The 22,262-nt window shown below is 35.7% G+C and overlaps 2 protein-coding genes across 2 annotated transcripts in view; one reads left to right on the forward strand and one right to left on the reverse strand.

Moving 5' to 3' along the window:
• BTF3 (basic transcription factor 3) overlaps positions 1-6,314 on the forward strand; it is a 6,836-nt gene extending 522 nt beyond the window's left edge. The window contains exons 2-6 of the mRNA XM_072416253.1: positions 1,922-1,990; positions 2,355-2,468; positions 3,010-3,211; positions 5,344-5,400; positions 6,047-6,314. Of these exons, the coding sequence (XP_072272354.1) occupies positions 1,922-1,990; positions 2,355-2,468; positions 3,010-3,211; positions 5,344-5,400; positions 6,047-6,093 (489 nt within the window). The 3' untranslated portion in view covers positions 6,094-6,314. The remainder of the gene's footprint in view (positions 1-1,921; positions 1,991-2,354; positions 2,469-3,009; positions 3,212-5,343; positions 5,401-6,046) is intronic.
• Positions 6,315-8,298: 1,984 nt separating this feature from the next.
• Positions 8,299-19,345, reverse strand: LOC140332579 (low-density lipoprotein receptor class A domain-containing protein 1-like). The gene is made up of 7 exons (XM_072413796.1): positions 19,287-19,345; positions 14,104-14,174; positions 13,264-13,330; positions 12,720-12,839; positions 11,200-11,343; positions 9,502-9,624; positions 8,299-8,645 (listed from the first exon to the last, which is right to left on the reverse strand). The coding sequence occupies exons 2-7, from the start codon at positions 14,134-14,136 to the stop codon at positions 8,509-8,511; spliced, it is 624 nt and encodes a 207-aa protein (XP_072269897.1). The 5' UTR covers positions 14,137-14,174; positions 19,287-19,345; the 3' UTR covers positions 8,299-8,508.
• Positions 19,346-22,262: the final 2,917 nt, after the last annotated feature.

Raw genomic sequence — 22,262 nt, forward strand, 5'->3', positions numbered from 1 at the left:
GGCCCACCAGGATCCAAGGCTCATGAGGCTTTTGGGGGGCTATTGGGGGCCATGCCTGGGGCTGTAGGGCCTATTTAGGGGGGGGGGATATGGCTGGCTGAGGGGGGGATGCCTGGGGGTTATGAGGGGTCATGTTGAGGGGTTATTGGAGGAGGGGCTGTGGGGGCTATTTAGTGGCAATGGCTGTGGGCTCACTGGCAGTGGTCCGTGCCCCATGTGCTTCCATCCTATCATTGTTGCTGTGATGGTGGATTGTCTGTGCTCCATCCCCCTGCAGTATTCCCTTCAGTGTGATCTTCCCCAAATTTCCCATCACCTCTTATATTCATTCATAGTATTAGTATTTGTATTCTATTGATCTGCTTCTACTCTCATACCTTTATTCTGCACCCCCTCAAGCAGGTCATTCCTTATAGATCAGTATTAATATGATCATTATACTCTGATAGCAGCAAATAATGAATCCGCTTATCCTATATTTCACTCCTAATACAGGAAAGTCTATTCATTACCATGGTTGGGCCTCTCTGTAGGAATGAATGGGATATTTTGGTGAGGGACTGGAAGCAGCACAAGTACCCATGTCTGTGTGATCAGAATAATGCACAAACTGAAGAATGGTAAAATAGCCCTGGAATGTTTTCAGCATTAACAATTGTCTGAATAGGATTAGTATATCAAGGCAATATTTAGCTGATGAATAAAAATAGAAATAATAGTTGTATGGGACGTTACAGATTGGCTTCCTTGCCTGGATTTTAGTAATGACTGGTTGTGTGACAGATGGCCACACCTGTTCTCAGCCCTCATTACTCTCTATTCTTCAACCCCCATGTTCTGTGATTTTCATACAATGTAATGTATTTATTAAAGGATCATTTGATACAATACAAATGCAGTTGGTTTCCTTAGAAGATTTTGCCTTTGTATCAGCCATTGTATTACATTGTATTGTGGGGAGGTCCTAGGGCCACAGAACATGCATACAGCAGGAGCTGAGTTCAGCTTGTATGATTGTGTATTCCCCTCTTTGCTTTTTGTATATTATTCTGTGTCTGTAGACAAAATCGTTGGTTAGAGCAGAGAGGAGTCAATCTCCTTGCAGGTTTTTTTTTTAAGCATTCTATGAACTTTTGCTAAAAGATCGCTCACCTTCTTGTCCCAGAGACCCAACAGGAAATTAGTGGAAATCTTCAAAAGTGAGAGTTCCCCTGGTAAGTCTTTCTCCAAAACAAATAGCTTGATAATCCAGTTTCTCCACATTTCTTCTATGAACAATTCAAGATTCACTTTGTTTCGCTGATATTAAAATCCCTCTATGTGCACAGGTGATCTCTATAATAATCACTAATATTACACAACCACTTGATAGGAGGTAAATCCCTTCCCTACATCTAAAACATGACCAGGAAAGCACTAATCTGTACGTGTTTACTTTTTTTTTTTTTAGTTAAGCCGTTACCAGTTTTAATTCTTTTACAGTGGAGAATTCATAGAAATTCTGCATCCATGATCTTAGCAACTTGGCAGTTTTTCTTCCCATTATAGTGTTTGGACCCTATTGTTGTTTTTAGTGTCTCTGCCATCACAGGGTCACTTGTAAGCAAAGCCCACCCTGGAACTGAACTGCATGTATACATTTTACCTTTTAGGTGTTTTCAAACCCTGACCCTTCTTGATGTGTCAACTATCTGCTCACTTGCTGTATTCTGTGTCCTGCCTGTATATCCTGTAGTGTCTTGTGAGGCAATGAGAGGAGAAATGGTGGATTTTGTTGGTTAAGTTAAATACCAGGGGGCTGTTTATCTTGTTTTTATCTGCACCCTCAGAGTGCACACATGGTCCATATAGTACTGGACTGTCAAAATATGTGATTTTATTAAAGGACATATTACAGCGTGGTTTTTACTTCTTGTTTTAGATGAAAGAAACAATCATGAATCAAGAAAAGTTAGCCAAACTGCAAGCACAAGTGCGCATTGGTGGAAAGGTAAGTTGTTAAAGAAATAGAAACCTTGTTTACGGTTCTAGTTTTCTCATTTCTGATTTCTCCTCATTAGCCACTAAAAATATTTCTTCTAGAGCAGAGGGACATGACTTAATCTTGGGGTGCAGGAAAGAAATAACAGTTTGTTCATATGATAAAAGTTTATACAGAAAAATCTGTTGCCCTGTTCTCTTTATTTCCTTGATTCTATGCTTGCATTGAGTTATTAGAAAACAGTTAAAAGCCGAGGTTAGATTGTAACAAAACATTACGCAGATGGGCTTCTTCTCTTGTCAGATAATGGATAGGGTAATAAATGCTTTAAATTCATACTTATTCAAATAATATTTGTTTTCACTCTTTAAAGGGAACTGCCCGTAGAAAGAAGAAGGTTGTCCACAGAACCGCTACTGCAGATGACAAGAAACTACAGTTCTCTTTGAAAAAGTTGGGTGTGAATAATATCTCTGGAATAGAAGAGGTGAGTTCTTTTGTTCTGAAATATTAGAGGTTCTGCCATCATTGCAACATGTTCCTCCCTTTTACACAATCTGCCAGAAAAAAAACAGTGCAGTATAGCTAGGTGGATACATGTGCATTACATATATTTTTTTATTGTACTGATGTTTACATTAAAAATGCTTCAAAACCTTAACATTTTCTTGTAATGCTAATGCACAAACTTTGGGACATATAATTAAAGGTCATATAATTTGAGGCTTTTAATTAAATGAGCAGATAGATTTTTTTTTTGATTTTTTTTTTAACCTTTACATCTACATGTTAGTAAACCCTCCAAAAAAATTGGATAACTTTCTATATCACCTATTAGGGTTCTTGGATAATGTCATGCATGTTTAGAGGGTGGAAAAACAAAATTTTATTATGTCACACTCCTCAATCCAGCAGGATGGGCAGGCTTTCTCGGTTATGTAGAGAACACCATTATATAAGGATGGAACATGCACCAGTGGGCTAAGAATGTTGTGTTTTACAGTAATGTCTTAATTATATCTTTGTAGGTCAACATGTTTACAAACCAAGGGACAGTTATTCACTTTAACAATCCCAAAGTTCAGGCTTCATTGGCTGCCAACACCTTCACCATTACTGGTCACGCTGAGACCAAACAGCTTACAGAGATGTTGCCCAGCATCCTGAACCAGCTTGGAGCAGACAGCCTCACCAGCCTGCGAAGACTTGCAGAGGCCCTGCCAAAACAATGTAAGTAAATGCAGCAGTAATAAGGTCCTTGAGTTGGGTTTGCTGTCTTTAAGATGTTATTACAGGTTAAATTAGCACAATACTCCGGTAAAAATTAAATCGCTGTTTTAACTGGCCACTGACTCTAGCACCATGTAGTGAGATGTCTAGGTCAAAGGACAAGAAAAGGCAGCCAACATTAAACGATTAGCAAACAGAGCTTTAACGTATAGATTTCCATTGAAATCTAAAATGTTTTTTTTTTGTTACCGAAAATAATCTAACACCTACTAATGTGCTCAGAAAACTGCAAATGCTTTTTTATTAGTCCTGTAGGCCATTGTTAGTGTTTGTTCTCTCTATAGAACAGTTAGTGTTTAGATGGTGGCATTATTTGGTAATACCTTTCTTTTTGAAAAATGGGCATGTGAATATATTTAAATGTGGCTAAAACAGAAATAAATAGGGTAGAAAATAGTATGGAAGAATAAAGAAAAAGCAAGTCACTAAAATCTGTGTCCATATCTAAAATTCCCATCTGGTCAGCAAAATAGCCACCTTGAACCCTTGTGCAGCTCCTGCTCTTATTGCAGTGGCATGTAAACAAGCTCCCACCCATCGTGGCAGCCTGGAGTTTGCAGCTTTTATGAGTGATCCAAATAGCTGTCAAGGCTCAGGATAACTCTGAATGTGGCACCATAAATGTAAGGCTGATTTATAAAGTGGACTCTGATGTAAAGATTTAAAGAACTGCCCTAGACATCTGGATATTTAGTTGGATAGTTTGTTGCTCTTCAGTCCCACACAACTTTTTGGCTTGACATGTCTTAGGCAGTCACCAAAACAGGTGACTCTGTTGCTTACTTGCTTTGGGAACAATGCAGTTTTGCCAGTTAGTTTTCAGTTCACTATAGATATAACAATGGCAATCAGCAGAGAAGAATACCAGCGTTCAGCCTGATCACCACATTTACAATTACTGCTATTGAAATAATAATGCTGATCACTAGATTTATAAAGTGTTAATCGGCCTCCCTCTGCTCTTCAATCTTATTGACACTTTAGCAGCTTTAAGTGGCAGCAAGGAAAGTCAATAGGGTACAAAGCGCTACTTTCTAAAGTAGAGATTGTGTCTAGAACTGGTACCAAACAGTTGCTGCATTGAGGTTCATGGAGTTTGTGAGCACTTTGTTACAATTCACATGCTGTTGTCAATTTTTCAAATTCTGATTGTCAGTGAACAACACTGGTCTCCACTTTTATAAATATAACCTCATTCAGATCACAACCAGTTTTCCACGTTTTTTTCCCCCTATTTCCACACTTGTAAAAATACTCCCCATGCCCTAGGGTAGATAGTGTGCTTAACATTATTTTAGAGCCATATTTACAGGCTTTTAGTATACTTTGTAGACCTTGTTCTCATTGAAAAGGAAAGCCTCCAGCTGCAGCAAATAAAGCTCCATTACAATCTATCTGTTGTAGCAGTAATGATAGTTATGCTATTGGGTGGAATTTTCTAAACTTCTATTGATTTACATGATTCATTTATTCGCTGGTGGTGATTTTGTATAGGTCATAAACTGTAATTAGCTTGGGTCTGCTGTGCATTGTCCTACACTAACAAGAGTATAGTAATAAAAAATATTACTCATTTATTACACTGCCTGTGGTTGGGCTGCATCTGGGCAGTGATATACAGAATATAATAATGTTGACTTCTATTTGCCCCTTAACCCCTCTAGCGGTATTCCCGAGTCTGACTTGGGGTCGATTTTACATGCAAAAATCGCTATTCCCGAGTCACTCCGGTTACCTAAAAGCAGAAAGAAAGCTCACTTGCCCTACTACATCACTGTCCCCTGGCGCCCTGCTAGTCCCTACAGGTCCTGGGGACACAACTGCCTCCTCCGATCTCCAGTCACATAATGCAGTGACGTCGGTGCGGCCGGGACTTAGCAGCAGGAAACTCAAATAGTTTTGTATTGGATTCATACAAAATAGCTGTATTGAGTCAAATACAAATAAATATTCAAATATTGAAAATATATATAATTATAATAAATATTTGTAAAGGTTAAATTGACTGTTTGATAAAGATTAGCATTATAAAAACTTCTTCCCTGTATTAACCATTGTTTGTTTTATTCTAGCTGTAGATGGCAAAGCACCACTTGCAACTGGAGAGGAAGAGGATGATGACGTTCCTGGTAAGTTTGTTCTATATCTGTAATCATTTTTTTGTAATTTGAATAATTGGTGCTGGGTTACATGAAATCAGCAGCTGAGGGATTTAAAACCTACATTATGTATGCTGTTTAACAATTGTAGGGGCCCAATTGGGCTCTGTATACATCAATGTAGAACAAACATAATTTGGTAAATGCTAACCGTGCGAGTGTATGAGCCTCTTGCAGTCTTTGTACATCATTGCTGTAATTTGGGGAATGTAAAAAGCAACACAGGGTTAATGTACCAAAAAAGGACATGATAATAGAAGGTGTAAAGTTTCATCAATATGCTGCTTTTCCCTCATGGTCCAGTTAGTCGTAGAGGAGAACTGTGGTAACTGAAGTATATTCCTAATAAACAGTATTTGTATAGTGCCAACATATTACACAGCGCTGTCCCATTACATAGGGGTTGTAGTGTGGAAAAGACATGTCTCCAGACTGCCTGTGTTTGGCTAAACTGTTTAACCTAGGGATTGGATGGATAGAAATACAAATCCTTTAGCTGATAACAATCTTAAACTGTGTGTAATTGGTTTTAGGCTTTTGTCTAATGTGTTGTTGGCATACTTATTATTAATGTGGTTTTCATCTGTATTGATTTTGTTTTTCGTTTGTTTTGCAGAACTAGTTGAGAACTTTGACGAAGCCTCAAAGAATGAGTCCGTCTAAACCAAAACCACTATGGAGCTGAAAACTGAACAGAGCTGCTATTTTATATTGTGACTTATCTATTTGTGCTTTTTGTTTTTGACCCAATGAGATTAAAGTTGAATTCCTTTTAATATGCTCAATATGTAGCAGCTCGCTTCAGTCACTTTCTGTGCAGACCCCTTGCCATTGCGGCCCAGCTGAACTGAAGACAACAGAAATAAAGATTGATCATATGTTAATGTGTTCTAGTGTTCTCTATGGTTGATGGGATTGGCTGATCTCCCAACAGACATCATGGCTTATTTACTCTCTGCAAACATTTTTGGAACAAAACATGGTATAATGTTTAAACAGCAGCTATTCCAATATCAATACACAAGTATTATGTACCTACTTGTTCCTTACAGAGATAAAGACAAAAAGTTACATTCTTCTTTGCCAATACACCCTTTATTGCTGGTGGGGGGGACACAACCTGCAGGTCCCAGCACTATTGCACCACCTTTTCTAAACTTTAAGGGTGGCAATATTACATTTGATCCTACTATTGGTGCCTGAATTGCAGCTGTTTATGGTAAATTCTGAAACTGACACAGATGTTGAAAACATCATACAAGGCACATACTAAATAAATGCATTGTGATTTGAGAGCACTGCCTAGCAGAATTGTGGCTACAGCATGTAACTAATAACCTAAAGAGGATTTAAGGACATAAATACATTTCACACAATGTAGCTTGACTCTTATTTGAAATGTTTTCATTAGACATTCTAACACCTCTCCAAAGCTGATACTATAGCCCATATTTTATATTATAGGGCAGAATAAATGTTTCAAGCACCTACATTGGATTTAGTAATTAAAAAGTCTCACCTGTGTTACCACTTCCACTCGGGTTAGGTTGCACTTAGAATGGGACATTTTCAAAAAATAAAGATGGATGAAAGATGGAATGTTATGAATAGATTGCTTTTCAACCAATATTTGTGCATGGCAGCTTGTGCTGTGATGCTATATCAAAGCTGATTTTACATGCTCCTTACATATATAAGCTTCTAAAATGTGTAAATATGCATCCCAGACCCATCTATATCTGATTTAGATTCATCCTTGATTTATCAAATGCAAAGAGCAACATTTTATGTCCCAGGGTCTACATGTGGTGGCTGCATTTTATTTTAGGCAGCAATGTGTTTTTAAAATCTGAAGTGTCTGTAAGTTGCCTGATCCTTAAGGTATGTTTTTTTTCTGCACCTGGTCCTGCCAGGAACTCAGCCATCAGTGAGAGCCTAAGTACAGTAAAGGATTCTTTTATTTTGGGCAGTATAGACCTAATGAGATAACTTGGTTCATATTACCAGTAGTAGCTTGGTTTCTCTGGGTGTCAGACATTCTTAGTGTTTAGAATATTATTTCTTGTTTTTCTCAGTCTAATAAAGCACATCTCTAGGCATACCTATTTTTCCCATATTGCATAGTAAATGTACATTTTTAATGACTATGCCGTTGGGAGACACCATAGACCTGGGCAAACATACATTACAAACTATTGAAATATATTTTATTTCACCATGTAAGTTAAAATATACTATACAATAATAAATACATTGTGTCAACTCTGATAGAGATCAGTGGCAGAACCTTAGTAAAAATGTCATACATAGTGCCCTACATCTGGATAAAGTTCCCCTTTTGTCATTGTACAAAGTGGAGGTTACTTTATGTTTAGAGGGAAAAGTGGAAATTGTAGGCAGAGGTAGCTGAAGCTGATCTAATGAAGTTTTCAAGTGTTATATTGTTTTCAGTTGTTATAAATATCATTTTCAATGATATATTGGTGAACACGCCCTAATTTGATTGGTCCTCTTAATAGAAGGATTTGAGAGGAAATGAGATTGGCATAAAAATTCTGGATATACTGATCATTTTACCATGTGATTTTTTTCTGACACCAAATCCTGCTTTTGATATATAAAAATTTTTTATTTTACACTTTTTTTTAGCATATATTTGGTATAATTTGCTATATATGTGGCAGTTTTACTGGCACATAATAAAATGGCAATGTCAGGGAAGTTCTCTACGCTCTGTATTACCAGTCACATTTTAACATCCTACTAGTTTAACTCTTGGACAAATTATTACTGACCTGTTTATATCAGGGTTTCTATGTGAGACAGCAATGACCCTGCAATAGGGATTTTATGTTCTATACAAGCAAGTTTCTTTTTATATTTTATATTGAGACCTAATTTTAATCTTCACTTTGTATTTATGGCAGAATTTGTGTTTGTGTTAAGCATGGATTCCAAATCCCATTGCCACAGTAGAAATGTGTTCTTAGTATTTAGCTGTTTGGAGCTATGAACAGGGACCCCATTCTCTTTTTCTTGGTTAGGGACACCTTTAGTAGATTCAGTTCAGACTTCATATCATCTGCAGAATGTTTCATCACTCCAGTCTTTGCAGTCCTGGACTGTGTCATTGCAACGTGTTTTCGGAATACAGTCACAGTCAGCAAAGAATACCGTGTTACATCTCCAGCCCGGACAGGGAGGGCAGCGTAATGCTAAAAAATGTATGTGTATGATAAAATCAATTGCAACAAAAACTTTTTGGTTTACATGTAAACTCTAGTAGAAAATTAAATACAATCTAAAGCTCCACCTGCAATGGAGATGGATACAGCTAGAATATTGGTCATAGTACAGGATAGCCCTAAAAAGCATGAGCAATTCCAACCCCCCTTCCACCAATGGAAAATAAAAGTTAAGCAAATATGATATCACTGGACCATCTAAAAGGTCCCAGAAAAAATATGTGTGTGATGTATATTTAGCAGTTTAAGAAGGAAGTCAGCAATGGTTTTGTCGCAGGTGTGGAGCTGTTTTGATGATCCTCTGGCTTTGAAGGAATACACAGAAGGAAAAGAATTAGGAGGAGCAGTATGACGGAGGAGAAAAATTATGGCAGGTAATAATTTCTCCAACTATAGGTTTTCTTTAAATCTTTTTATATTTTCTTTATAATTTATATTTTTTATGTTAATCGTTCTATCAATCACATGATCACTGATATTCCAAGCTACTCATCACCAAATCTAAATCCAAATTAACTGAGACTAGCATTAGAGACAACAGTGCAGATCTCACTATGCAGATATACAGGCAGCAATTGTAAATTCAGCTGACATCGCATAACCATTGGAATAAACTTGAGTCAAGTTCATCTATTGGAACAAATAGGTGGAAGGTTTAATTCAAGGACAACTATATTAAACACACAGTTGTCCTTTAAGCTATGCAGTCCAGTCAAATCTAAACACTCCTTTGATCGTGTTCACCATCAGCAGTAGACAGATAATTCAAGTTTAATTCAGTTTACCCAATTATGTTTGTATGTAATTTATTCAATATATACCGTACCTGATTCATCCGAACAATCCCCACAGTCATTCTTATTGTCACACACTTTGTCAGAATACGTCCACATTTTCCTATTGGCACATCTGAATATCATTCCTTCTGGAAGCTGATTAGGTAAATTGCCTGGGAGAAAAAAAATAAAAACAGATTAAACAAAAAGAGGAAAACATCAGAGAGTTGTAAAAAAGGTCTTTAAAAAATATGGTGGTAAATTTAAAAAACAACGTAACGCACCTCAATTTAATTACTAATTTCTGCTAAAGATAATGTGTGGCACTTTGTATATACTTTTTAAAATAGGAATAACATTAAAAATATATTTTGTATAATTTAGATAATTATGGAATATTACATATTGTATAATCTTCTATCTAGCCAGCAGATGAAAGTCTAGTCTCCAATTACCATATATTTATCTATTTCATTTGTGATTCATACTCCATCAGAGGGATCAGCTAGGGATTTCAAACAGACAAAGTGAGCTGCAAAGCAAACTTCCTTATCACGGTGTTTCCATGGGTCTGGGTCAATAGGCTTTTGTTGGCTTCAGGTGGGTTTTCCATTTACATAAATCTGTATGTAAAAACCCACAAAAGCAGGTTCAATGCAGGTGAGAAGGAAGTTGGCTGCAGGTAAAATGCACCTGCTAATGAGTCCTGAATGATCTGAAACACATGGAAATGTCAAACTGCCATCAACACAAACCCAAAGCCTGTCATAGCTCCTGTTTCTGACTTAGAGTGCTTTGTCATGTATTTAACGTTTGTTTGTAAAGCAAATGAAATATATTATATTGTATATAATTTATGTGTATTATTGGTTACATACAAACGTTGCAAAAACAATCAAAAACACTTGATATTATTGGCTGGCAACGCTACACTACTGTACAGAAAAGTAAAATTGAACCCATCATATTGCCAGTTTTAGATAGACTAGGAATGTGTAGAATGTCTGTCAGGGCCTGGGTTGCTGGCTTTTGTTTGCTTTAAGCAGATTTTGCTTTGCAATGTAATATATGTAGAACCTGTTTGTGGCCATACTGAAGATGTGAATGCAAGCCCAAAGCCCGTTGAAATGTCCTTATTGTGCATCTCAATGGGAAACCCCTAAAGTTGTAAGGGGCATTAATTCTTTGGCAGCTGACTTTCCATATTGTTGACCAGGACCTACAGATCACTGTCCTCAACATTGATATATTCAGAAATAAAAATTTGTCTGAGGTTCTAGCCCTCCTGTATGCTATACAAATAATTCAATTACAGTTTTGATTGGCTTTCCAATTTAAGGTTTTACTAGAAAGCTATACTGTGTAGATAAATAAAAAATGTTTATATTCCAGATAATTTCTATGCTCCTGGAAATGTGGAGAATTGTCAATGCTGGACTTAGTGTCATGGAACTATTGTTGCCATTGTAACTTCTGTTGGTAAAATGGGATTTATAATTAATGATCATTATTAATGGGCAATTTTTTGTTTGATTTTACTGTTGATTTTACTGTATAAACCTTGTTTTCACAATTAAAAAAAATTCAGTGAAAATCAATTATCACTAAAGCTGGTTAGAAAGTCAGGGAAATCAGTTTAAAAATCAAATGTAAAGTAGAAGAATAAAATAGACAAAGTATTCAAAATCTGAATTTAGCCTATTAACGTTGTAATGTTACTTGTCGAAAATCATATCTTTCAAACGCACTACAATATGTTCTAGATTCATCTTCTCCATTGCTGCAGTCCACCTGCCCATCACAAAGTGCCGACGCTCCTATACAAGTTGTCCGGTCATTACACAAAAAGCCGGCCCTACCAAGAGAAGTTCTGCACTCTCGGGTATATGAATCTGAAAACAGAGCAATTGATATATTATTGTCACAAACTGGATATCACACACACTAATATATTATTATTATTATTACTTCAACCTCTGTATAGTACTATATCAGGAAACCAGTAAGAAGAATTGAATGCAGTCAGATTTCTAATTTGACTTTTGTTGGGCCAATTAACCAAGACAAGAAGGTAATTATTTATTTTTTATCTTTTTCTTTTTTTCCTTCACTTTAATGTTTTTTTTGTTTTTTTGTAACAGAATAATTTTTATCTGCAAATAAATACCTGTGCTAAAGGTGTTTGCTGGGCGTTGGAGGGGCATCTGCAATCTTGCATTATGGCCCTCATTCTGTCCTAATCTTTCTTCATCGTTCTTTCCCTTGCTAGAGTTGCTGTTCAAAATTGGGCCAACTACAAATTCACCCATTGATTACAATTTGTGTAGCTATAGGTGTCAGTTTTCCAAGTTTAATGTAAAGTCCTTGAACATAGTGTTGTCGTGATAATTGCTAGGTAAGGTTGGGACACATTTGCAAAAATGCCACAAGTGAAAAAAATAATTTTAAAAACCCAGTGTAGTTTTTCTGTAAATCAAAGTTTATGTCAGGAATGCAGATTTTAATACAGTTTCAATGAGCTAGTATAGAATGTAGGGGTGATACCTGTAAGGAGGGTTAAGCCCTTCCCTAGCCTTGAGCTCTAGAATATCACTGCTGTCCCACTGGGATTGTTCATTCCTTTCCAGTAATGAGTAGGCACATTTTGCCAATTTATTTTGCTAATTTATTTTTTTCCCATTAGTGTCTTTTAGCGCTTTAGCTCTTTCTCTGTCCTTTGGTGACAGTGAATGAATCCTAAGGACATCAGAGGTTAAAGTAATCCTAATTGTGTTTGCCTCTGGTAGTGTCAGATAAATTTCCCATTCACTGCTCCCATAAGCCCACACCAACCCCAAATATAGAGCTGTGAGTAAAGTTGTTCTTTCTCAGCACCAGAATTGTACATTTAGAAGGACAGGTCATTGTTAACCCCTAATAATTATTTGCCTCTTAGTAGAGCAGGTCATGGTTTTACTTTTGTCACATGTGTTTAGAAGTTGTAGGAAGTTTGGCTTTTTGACTTTACCATAAACTTTTTTTCTTTATTACATCACTATAACAAATGTAGGCAGACACTTTGTGTCTGGTATCCTACCATTTCTCTATAATTGATAGTAAGATAAAGATTCCACCCAGTACCTGCTGTTATCTGGTCTTAACAGTCATGTAATAAATATTGTAATAAATAAGTAAAAAGTTGGACTTTCTCACAATCACAAATATATATATATGGGGTGTGTTGTATTGACTACTTTTAGGTTTAGTTAAAAGATGCAGTTTTCTTTACTTTCATTTTTAGGAATCCCAAAGATGACCCCCAAAGTGATAAAGGCAGAGATTGCTCCCAGGGTGAGTAGCACTATGCCAGTGATGCAGAAACATTTCCTCCTGAAGCAGCAGTTGCAGTCTGTAAAATAAGATGATCATTTCATTAAACTTCAGTTACAAGTTATCCATATCAAAGTTATGTAACATATAGGTAACACAGACGAAGGCAAATAAAATGATATAAATCATATGGTAAGCAAATTGATTTCTGGTTGTACATAAAAGGCTTAAAATGAACATTATTACGATTGAATTGGGATATATCAGCAAGCTAGCACAATGTCACACCTTTTGGATCATCCTGATTCAGTTCCCTGTCAACAAAATAGCTGAATAGCTTATTGGAGAATATCACTAGGTGATATATGAATGCAATATGACTCCTCCAGGATGTGATTACATGTGTTTATGTGTATTGCTATGCTTCATATGCCAGAGCAGCAATTCCCCCCTGTATGTTGCATTATGTGTTTCATTACCATAGAGCATAAGAAATATTTTACCTCTGTCATGGTGAAATGTCACAGACCTTCTAGAATCCCATGTGGACACTGAGAAGTTATCATAATCCTGTTAGGGATGCAGAAAATAAAAGTTTGGTGAGCAAGCATACAATTTAAATTGAGTCCTATAGCTTTCATAGTCAAAATCTGCACCATTCAGCCCTATAGTTTTGATTAACAACCTATAGGTTGGTAAACAGATAGCAGCCAATCTGCTGACCAACTGCTTAGTTGTCAATGGCATCAAATATGGAAGTCACATCAAGTAGTTGGCGGCAGAATGTAACTGGTTAAATACTTGCAGCAGCCAGAAAGCAGCAAAAGCAGATTGAAACCCATGGGCCATCAGAAAGGTAAATAATGTAAATAACGTTGAAACACATGGACCTGGATAATTCCCACCAGGAAATGCCATATTCCCTGTTTTACAAATAGAGCCCATAGAGTTTCTTTGTGTTATGATTTTAAATATACAAGAGATGATTGACTAGAGAAGTCAGAGATGGTCAATATTCCTATTTGTTCAGGATCAGTAAATAGTAAAGACCCAGGATCAACATCCTAGATGAGCATTAAGTAGTTTTAAAAAGGAAGCTCAAGAATGGCATTCTTTGGATTTTCTCATCACAGGTTTCCTGGTAAAACAAGAGATTTCCTGAATATGTGGAACGCCAAAGGCTCATTTTATAAAACAGGGAATCTGAGTGCCACAAGTTTAAGAAATATGTCCATGGCTATCCAGGACAGTGTCAGTCTCTCCATCGTGATGGGTCTATTCACATTCCTATTGAAACCGTCCAGATGTTTCAATGTTTCATTTGTAGCACAAGTACATCTCACCTGGTGCTCTGGGTACACTCTGTTTGATGCCATTACATAGCTGGATCCTGGCTGGTACTCTAGAACATCAGCTAAAATAAATACACATTGAATAATTATTTACAGTTATATTCATTTACTGGTTTACATAACAGACTTGTTTTCTATGAGTAAGAAAACCCACAATGGAAAGACAAACAGCACACTGTACCCTAACAATACAAATTTGACTTGGAGATATTGTTTTCATTGTCATTGCCATTGAGAAATCGTTGTGGTCAGGCAGGCATAGATATTAATTCACAGAAATGCCGTTTAGTGACATTAGTTAAGTTAGGGTAGCACAGGGAGTAACATGACTGAGAGCATTGCAGGAAAGCTCAATAAATGTATACCTAGTGGAAAGTACCCATGTAGAATAATTGCTTGTTTACTTAGCGAACACTTACTGGATACCCCGGTTTGTGTTACAAATTAAAGGATATGATTTCCTATACCTGCCAACTTCTTGTTTACCATATGCAATCTTCAATTTCTTATAAATATATATATATATATAGCTCACTGTCTTCAAAGGTATACACAAACAATACCATTCTCTTACCCTTTTGCATTCCTAACATCCCTCCACCAGCCATGGATTTAAGAACTGCACCTGTACAATTCAACCCTATAGTTTACACTAATAACCTTGAGAATAATTACTGAGTTCATAATGAGGTTTCACTTGCTTTATGGGTCAGTCAATATTAGTAGGGCTGGTGTACATGTAAAGTAGTGTTTTTTTGCACCTAATCTTGTGAATCAATTAGGCTGATTTAAGACTGAGTTTGACCTGGATGGAATGGTGTATAAAGTGATGGTGATGGTTGTATTATGTTGCATTACTTTTATTTTTTTACATAATGTAGTGTAAGTGTATCTCCTAAATGTATCCTAAACCCAGACACCAGATTTGCAATTGAAACTTAGAATGCAAGCCGCTTGGCTCACTTTAAGGTTGCTTTAAATCTTAAAGCATCCTTGAAAAAGCACATTTGTACATTGATTACACCATCCCAGCACAACCTATTTAATTTCATTCTAAATGAGTTAGCCTCCCTACACTTCACTTTCTCATTCATTCAATTATTAATATGTGTAAAGTAACCCTATTTTTTTTTAACTCCCTCATCTTCATTTTCACTGAGCTATTTGTTGTTTAGTTATTATTCTTTACTGTTCCTGACAACTTTTTTTATTTGTGCTTTTATTTTTATAGCACCCACAAAAACACCAAACATATAATTCTATTGATTTTTTACAAAGGATAAATAATATAATATGCACTTTTAAAAAGTTTTAAAATAGGTTAAAAGTACTTTAGTTCCCAGATCAAGCACACACTTTGGTGATAATGATGTTAATGAATATCTGTCTCTGTTTTAATATGCTATTTATGACTAATTTAGGCAACACCCCCATCCACACAATTTGGATGACCTTATATTTGGCCATTCTACATTATTCACAAACATGGTTCTTTTTAACACAGTATGAGAATTTATTTTTGTTCCCTGGCCAGTTTTGACTTACTTAAAATATACAAATTTGTGTGGAGAATTGGAGTAATTCATGATTTTGGAAAAAATCCTTGCATATTTTTACATTATATTTATTTAAAAAAAAGGAATTAATCATGAGTTAAAGTTGCATACATGAGTATAAAATGTATAAATATTTAAAAATAGGCCCCTAAAAGTGTTCCAACATTACCTGACTCTCAACAGGACATAATTTATGGGAAATCTCACAGTTTTAGTGATACATGTAAGTTGTGTGATTTCCCTACACTATGGGGAGATCCCCTCCTCTTGTAAATTACTCTCCTTCGCCTCTTAGACTGTAGGCCAGCATTTCTCATACTTTTTACAAGTTTTGGGGAACTCTTACATTTCACACAATACAATACATTAGTGTTAGTGGGAAAAAATTACTCCCTAACATTTGTTGTCAGCATGTCACTTTTACGGACACCTAAAAAAGGTTATTGGTTTCATGCCACTGGCTCTAACAAGAAGTGTTAGTTCAGGAAAGGCTAATTGGCTAAAACTCATGGAACCCCTGACAACCTCTGGAAGAACCATAGGGTTCCACCGAACCCCTGTTGCTTTAAGCTGTATTAGTAAAGATCTTCTTCTGTGTCTAGTATGCAGGTTGTCATCTGCAGCTCTTATTTATTGTTCAGTGCTGCCTAATATGTTGGCGCTTTATAAAGTTGGGTTAATCATTTTCTGTTGTGCCACTTAAACATATCACTACATATATAAATATACATATAATAACATACTTTACTCTTTTCATACAATCTCCAAAATTAAAAATAATAATAAAAAAGATTATTAGGTGTATCACTTTAATGTTAGCCATACTTAGACTTCATTTCATTTGAAGGTACTGGATCATGTTCCTTCCTACATCAGCATTGAGTAGTCCTCCATTATACAGAGAATCGTGCCACATGATGATATAATAATCTGGATATTGTTCTCTGCATCATTCTCCTGTGAGTTTAAGACACCTTGAAGGAGAATGTCCTTGACCGGCTCTGCTTACAGGAAGTGGGTTTAATGATAGTGGGTTTTGTTCAACCTGCAGGAGGAGTAGCAGCCCTGAGTGTGAATAGGGTCAGTACTGCTTTAATATTTTTTCTTTTTAACAAGGGGTAGGAAAGGGAAATGTGGTAATAAAGTTGGGTTTTAATGTACTAACTTTGTACCTGCTATGACTATATACATAAGATATTAGACTCTGCCTTTAAGGTTATTCATTTCTGTTCATGCAAAGTATGTGTATAGTGTTTTCATTCTATAATCAGTGCTGTCAAAAGATAAATGATTTACAAAGCAAATTAAAGTGCAGTAAACTGGCCTATTATTTTTAGGTAACAGTGAAGTGTAAGCAATTATTTAAAATAGAGAGCAGTTCTGTCTTATAAGACACTACAATACTAAGCATAATTAGGTAACTAATCAGCCATCTAATCACTGCAATCCATAAATCATGGGAGATTATCATCACAGTAAACTGTACCCTTTAGACTGGACAAAAAAATAGACTTACAAATTATTTAATAATTAAAAAGAATGTGTGTATATATATATATAAACAGCAAAATATAATATTAACAGCAACATAGGGCTCCCCAAGGCTGGAAAGGATACACTTTCATCAGTGAAGCTGGGTGATCCAGCAAACCTGGAATAGATCTGCTCCATGATTCAAAACATTTGCCAGCAAATGACTTTAGGAAATCCATTCCTGCCTTTAAGAGCTTTAACAAATCAGGTCCAATGTGTAGATCACATAGAAACATAGTGCTAAATGTTAGATATCTCAGACAGCTGTCTATTTCCAGTAAAGAATTAGTGCTGGATCATTAAAATCTAAACTGACCATTAATCTCCTCCTTGGCAGAACAATATCTGGTAAATTATGCAATTATACAAACACATCTCAAACCAAACTGATAGGCATAATCTGGATTTTAAAGCTATCACTGGCCAGTTAGATATATTTCGGTGTGAATGTTTTGAAAATATTTTTTTCCTTCTTCATCTGTATTGATATCATGAGATCTTGGCATGATAAACGAACTTGGCAAAGAAAATCAAGTCATACTAGAAGCTGCGCTGTTACCCAAAAGAGGTATTTCATGTACTTTCCCTATTATCTATGACTAACATAGGAGAATTCTTTACTGTGGATGACTTACAGACCAGGAATGATCTATAATTGTAAATACTGATGAATCTCTATAGGTTTCTAAAACCTTCACTCTACAGATTAGCAACCACACCCACCATAATTTGAAATAATCGCTGGAAGCAAAAATCCTACAAAGATTTTGTCAGTGGGCATCAAAAAATCTAAACAGTTAAATTTTCGGGGAAATACTTTTTTTGAAAGAGGGTAGTCTCCCTTCTTCACTACTGACCTAAAAGAGGGGAGCTATTCCAAGAGGGGACCTATGAAAACTTGTAGGTAAAAGTAACTGTCAATAAAAATAGTTTTTTGTACAGTACTTAACTGTTATTGAGTTGTTACAAGTGCACCTATACAACTTCCATTACCATTCATGAGAATGGTGTGATGTTTTAACTTTGAAAGGTGACAGGACCCATCCTGAGCAGAGTTGCAGGCATTTATAATTGTGAGTGGCTGCTTAAAACTGAATTACTACCTTATAGATTTCTATCACGTCTTTCTGATTATTGGATTGCAACAAACTAAACCTATTGATAAGTGGCCATCAGATTTTAACCTGTAATGCCTTGAATAACATTTATTTAAATCAGATAAAAGTTGCTTTTTTAACATTGATTTATATATGTTATGATTTATACTGCACCTTAATAATATAGGGAGGATGAACTGGGTTTATAACGGATTACAAATCTAACCTCTCTAGATCAAATCTAAGAACACAACAAAATTGTTTATATGACTAGATGGATATGTGCATCTTAAATAAACAATTATCGTACAAAATAGTAAATTAAATTATGTGCATTCCCAACTATGGTTTTTCAACTAAAGGTCTCCATAAGTCTACCTATGTCCATAAGTCTACCTGCTCTAACTTAACACTAGGATATAGAAGATCTACACGATGAACTACAATTGACAGTAAGTAGGTAAAATACAGAGTAAATAAAAAAGACAAATAAAAAATAAATTCAGTAAAAGCAAGTAATGGAAAAGTAATTTGTCCTGTAATACTCGACCCCCGAACATAGTGAAATATGCCATAGCTATATGGCCATAAATGAAAGCAAACAATAAAAGAGATTTTTTCCATGTGTTTGTTAGGATAACAGGTGAAAGCTCTTTATTATGTGTATTTTTTATATTATATTATATATATTATATTTTGTATTATTTGTATTATTTTTATATTAAGTATATATTGAGTTGATCATTATCCAACAACAACAACTGATATAAGACTAACAAATGACAAACACTTCTGTGCCAGACATTGAAATTGAATATATTGGCAACAAAGATAATTATTATTTAATAAAATTCTATTTGAAGTGAATATTGTTGAATAATTTTACAATTACTATCAAGGGCAGCTCACAAAGTAGCTGTTACACAAGCTTATTGGCCAGTTTACAGGCACTTTAGTAAAGTACATACACAATATTTACTGTACTTACAGACAAAGCACTTCTGCCTCTAATCTTTGCAGCATATGTTGAGAGCTGACATGTCCGTGATATTATTGTGAACTGAACCTGAATGCTGTGTTTTATCAGGCCTATCTTGTATAATGCTGCCAAGCACCACCCTTTTTATTCACTCCCCGTACCTAATCTAACAAAAAGAAACACATTCAGAATTCTATTTCATTAACTGCCCCAGCAACCAGTCATGTATTCAGTTCCAGTAACCTCTGTATTTTAACATTACAATATTTTCTGATTGTAATTTATTATAACAAACGCATGTAAATAGAATATATACATATGACATGATATGACTATGGACTAAAAAGCACTGTGTAAGATATCAGTTCTTTATAAATTGATGGATAAATAAATATCCTTTGAAAATAATAAAACATGTGAACCTAGAATCCTTGCAGTAGGAAGTAAACTCGGATAATTATGTTAGAATATAAAATAATTCTAAGATTTTCAACAGAAAGACAATTGATTGTAACGGTCTACAGTGTTACTGCTTTATGGGATTCAGATTAGAGGTTTATACAAGTGGTATCGCTGTGATTACCAACATTTAGCCACACTCTAAAAGACGGTACTGTGGAACACATGGGTTTGCTCATTCTTATCTTTTTTTTCAGGTGTTTGCTTGCAAAGGAATTGCCACACAGTTTTACATGCATTCAAGAGCAGGTAACTGCTCCAACTGCTTACAAGAATGATGTAATTTCATATAAAAGCTTTCTTCCAAATGCTAGCAAACGCCTGCATAAACACTTGCCAACACATGACAATACCCAAATGTGTTACTTAATGCAATGTTGTGATCATGGCATAAATATCATATATGGACCAGCTCATGGCAACACATGACGTTGCATTGTGGTGTGTTGGAGTGTGAGCAAACAAAACCAAACTGCAGTGACCCACAGAAATAAAATTCTAATACCTGTATCTAAAATCCAATGGTTTCTGCATTATTGTACATTACTGCAGCTGCAAGCTTTATACCTGTTCCTCTTATTTTATGTAGTCACCTGATTATTAGAAAAAAAAACCATGTAAATGGGACAAGCACTTGTCAATATACATCAAAAAAACATATTTTTGTCTGGTAAAAGAGTTGCATTATATTCAGTATCAGGGTTCTCCCCAGGCCCTTTTAGCTGGGTGCACCACCCGGCACTTTTCAGCACCCACCAGGCTGTTTTTGGGTGGATACTAAAAGGTTTTTTGTCACAATACAGGGGCTGCCACCCACCTACAATTTCTTCAAACCCGGCTTAAAAATATTTCTGTGTTGAGCACTGAGTATCATCAAGAAGCTAGCTACTTAGAAAGAAAGAGTATGATGTAGCAATAAGCCAATCAAAGCCTTTGGCTAAACCTCCCAAACTCTTTTTGTTTCCACACAAAGGCACTTTCCTTGCTGACAATGTAAGCAATGACTATTCTTTTATTATGTAATCCAAAAACAAACCAGTCGTTGTAAAATACATATATAAAACACATTTTCCCAGAAAATGATGCATAGGCTTCAGTACTTTCCTAATCACTGAGCCAATGGCAGAATGGGTATTCTTACTTTACTTGCTGCATGCTTGCTCGGTGATTCAGAACTTCACTTGTTTCAAGTGACAGCCGGGAACCTCACATTTTCAGAAGCAGGTGTACAATGCTTGGTTCACTTGGCATGTGTCAGATCAGATGACCACTGTCTTATATTTTTGCTTGACCTATTGTTTTATTTGTCATTGCACTGATGGAGTTAACTAAGTTTCTTTTATATGCTAACTATAAAGTGTAAATAGTTTGCCCTTATCTTAACCGAACCTGTCATGTTGGTTTTTATCTGGCACAACCAAAAATCCCAAACAGAGCAGGAGGGAGCCTAGCTCCCAGTAACAGAAATAGCACTGGGCAGCACTGTGTGTGGTAATGCAAAGTTGTTCTGTCCCAGAAACAGCACTATGCCTAGTAGTAGGCCAATGGAAATGTCTGGACTGGTTCTTTATTAACAGTGGTCACCACAGGACCACTAAATTCATAATTTTAAATCCCGTGGACCATTATTATTTTTTTTTTAAAAGATAAATACACTTGTAAAATAATGATCTTCCTAATGGTGTCTGGCAAGGACAGTGGAGGCACTGATTCATTGATCAGCTAACGGTTAAGTGAAGTATTACTATTGTTACTATTATCATTAGTTGTATTATCTTTGGTATTACTAAAGAAATGCAAAATATTTGTTTGCTTTTTCCCACTCATTATGAGTTTATTTCGTTTGAATCTAAGACCAAACAGGAAATGATAGTTATCAAAGTCAAACTATTTGTTGCCAATAAATATAACAGTTAAAGAAAATACACAGTTAAGGTACTTACCTAAAAGAGCATCAGAGAAATAAACAAATAAAATAAAGCAATTGGATGAGAATCGGTATTCGCGGAGCGGGGTGACCGTTGTAATGGTGGAAACAATACTGAAGCGTATGGCTCAGCAACGGTTTCCTCATACAACTTATGACTACACTGACCTCACCCTGCACCTCCTTTTCCATCTCTAGTACAGTTCATGAATTAGGTGCACAATAAAGGCAAAAATTGTCATTCAAAATATAAGAATTTATTGAAATATTATTTTTGTTTTATTTTTAATAAAACATAAAAATTGCAAATAATGTCCAAATTTGTCTGTGGACCACCAAAATTTTCTTGAGGCCACTGCTCTATAATGTTGTACTACAGCATTCCAATCAGTTATGCAGGTTCAATACTTTAAGTAAAGGCATTTTTAAGAGATAAAAAAGAAAATACATTATATTGTAAAACAAATATGAAATGATTAGATATTGAACATAGGAGACCAGTATCTCATTTAGCTTTTTGCTAAAAGTAGTCAGACATTTTACACAAATGCCAATGTGCTGGGAGCTCCAATGGAATATTTCACCAATGAAATGACTGG

Source organism: Pyxicephalus adspersus, chromosome 6, assembly GCF_032062135.1.
Source record: "Pyxicephalus adspersus chromosome 6, UCB_Pads_2.0, whole genome shotgun sequence".
Lineage (NCBI taxonomy): Eukaryota > Metazoa > Chordata > Amphibia > Anura > Pyxicephalidae > Pyxicephalus > Pyxicephalus adspersus.

Coding starts and splice junctions, on each gene's coding strand:
- LOC140332579 (XM_072413796.1), bottom strand. CDS start 14,136: ATGGCATCAAACAGAGTGTACCCAGAGCACCAG. Junction 13,331..14,103: donor GAGTGTACCCAGAGCACCAG/GTGAGATGTACT, acceptor CATCCCTAACAG/GATTATGATAACTTCTCAGT. Junction 11,344..12,719: donor TGGGATTCCTAAAAATGAAA/GTAAAGAAAACT, acceptor CTCTGTTTTCAG/ATTCATATACCCGAGAGTGC.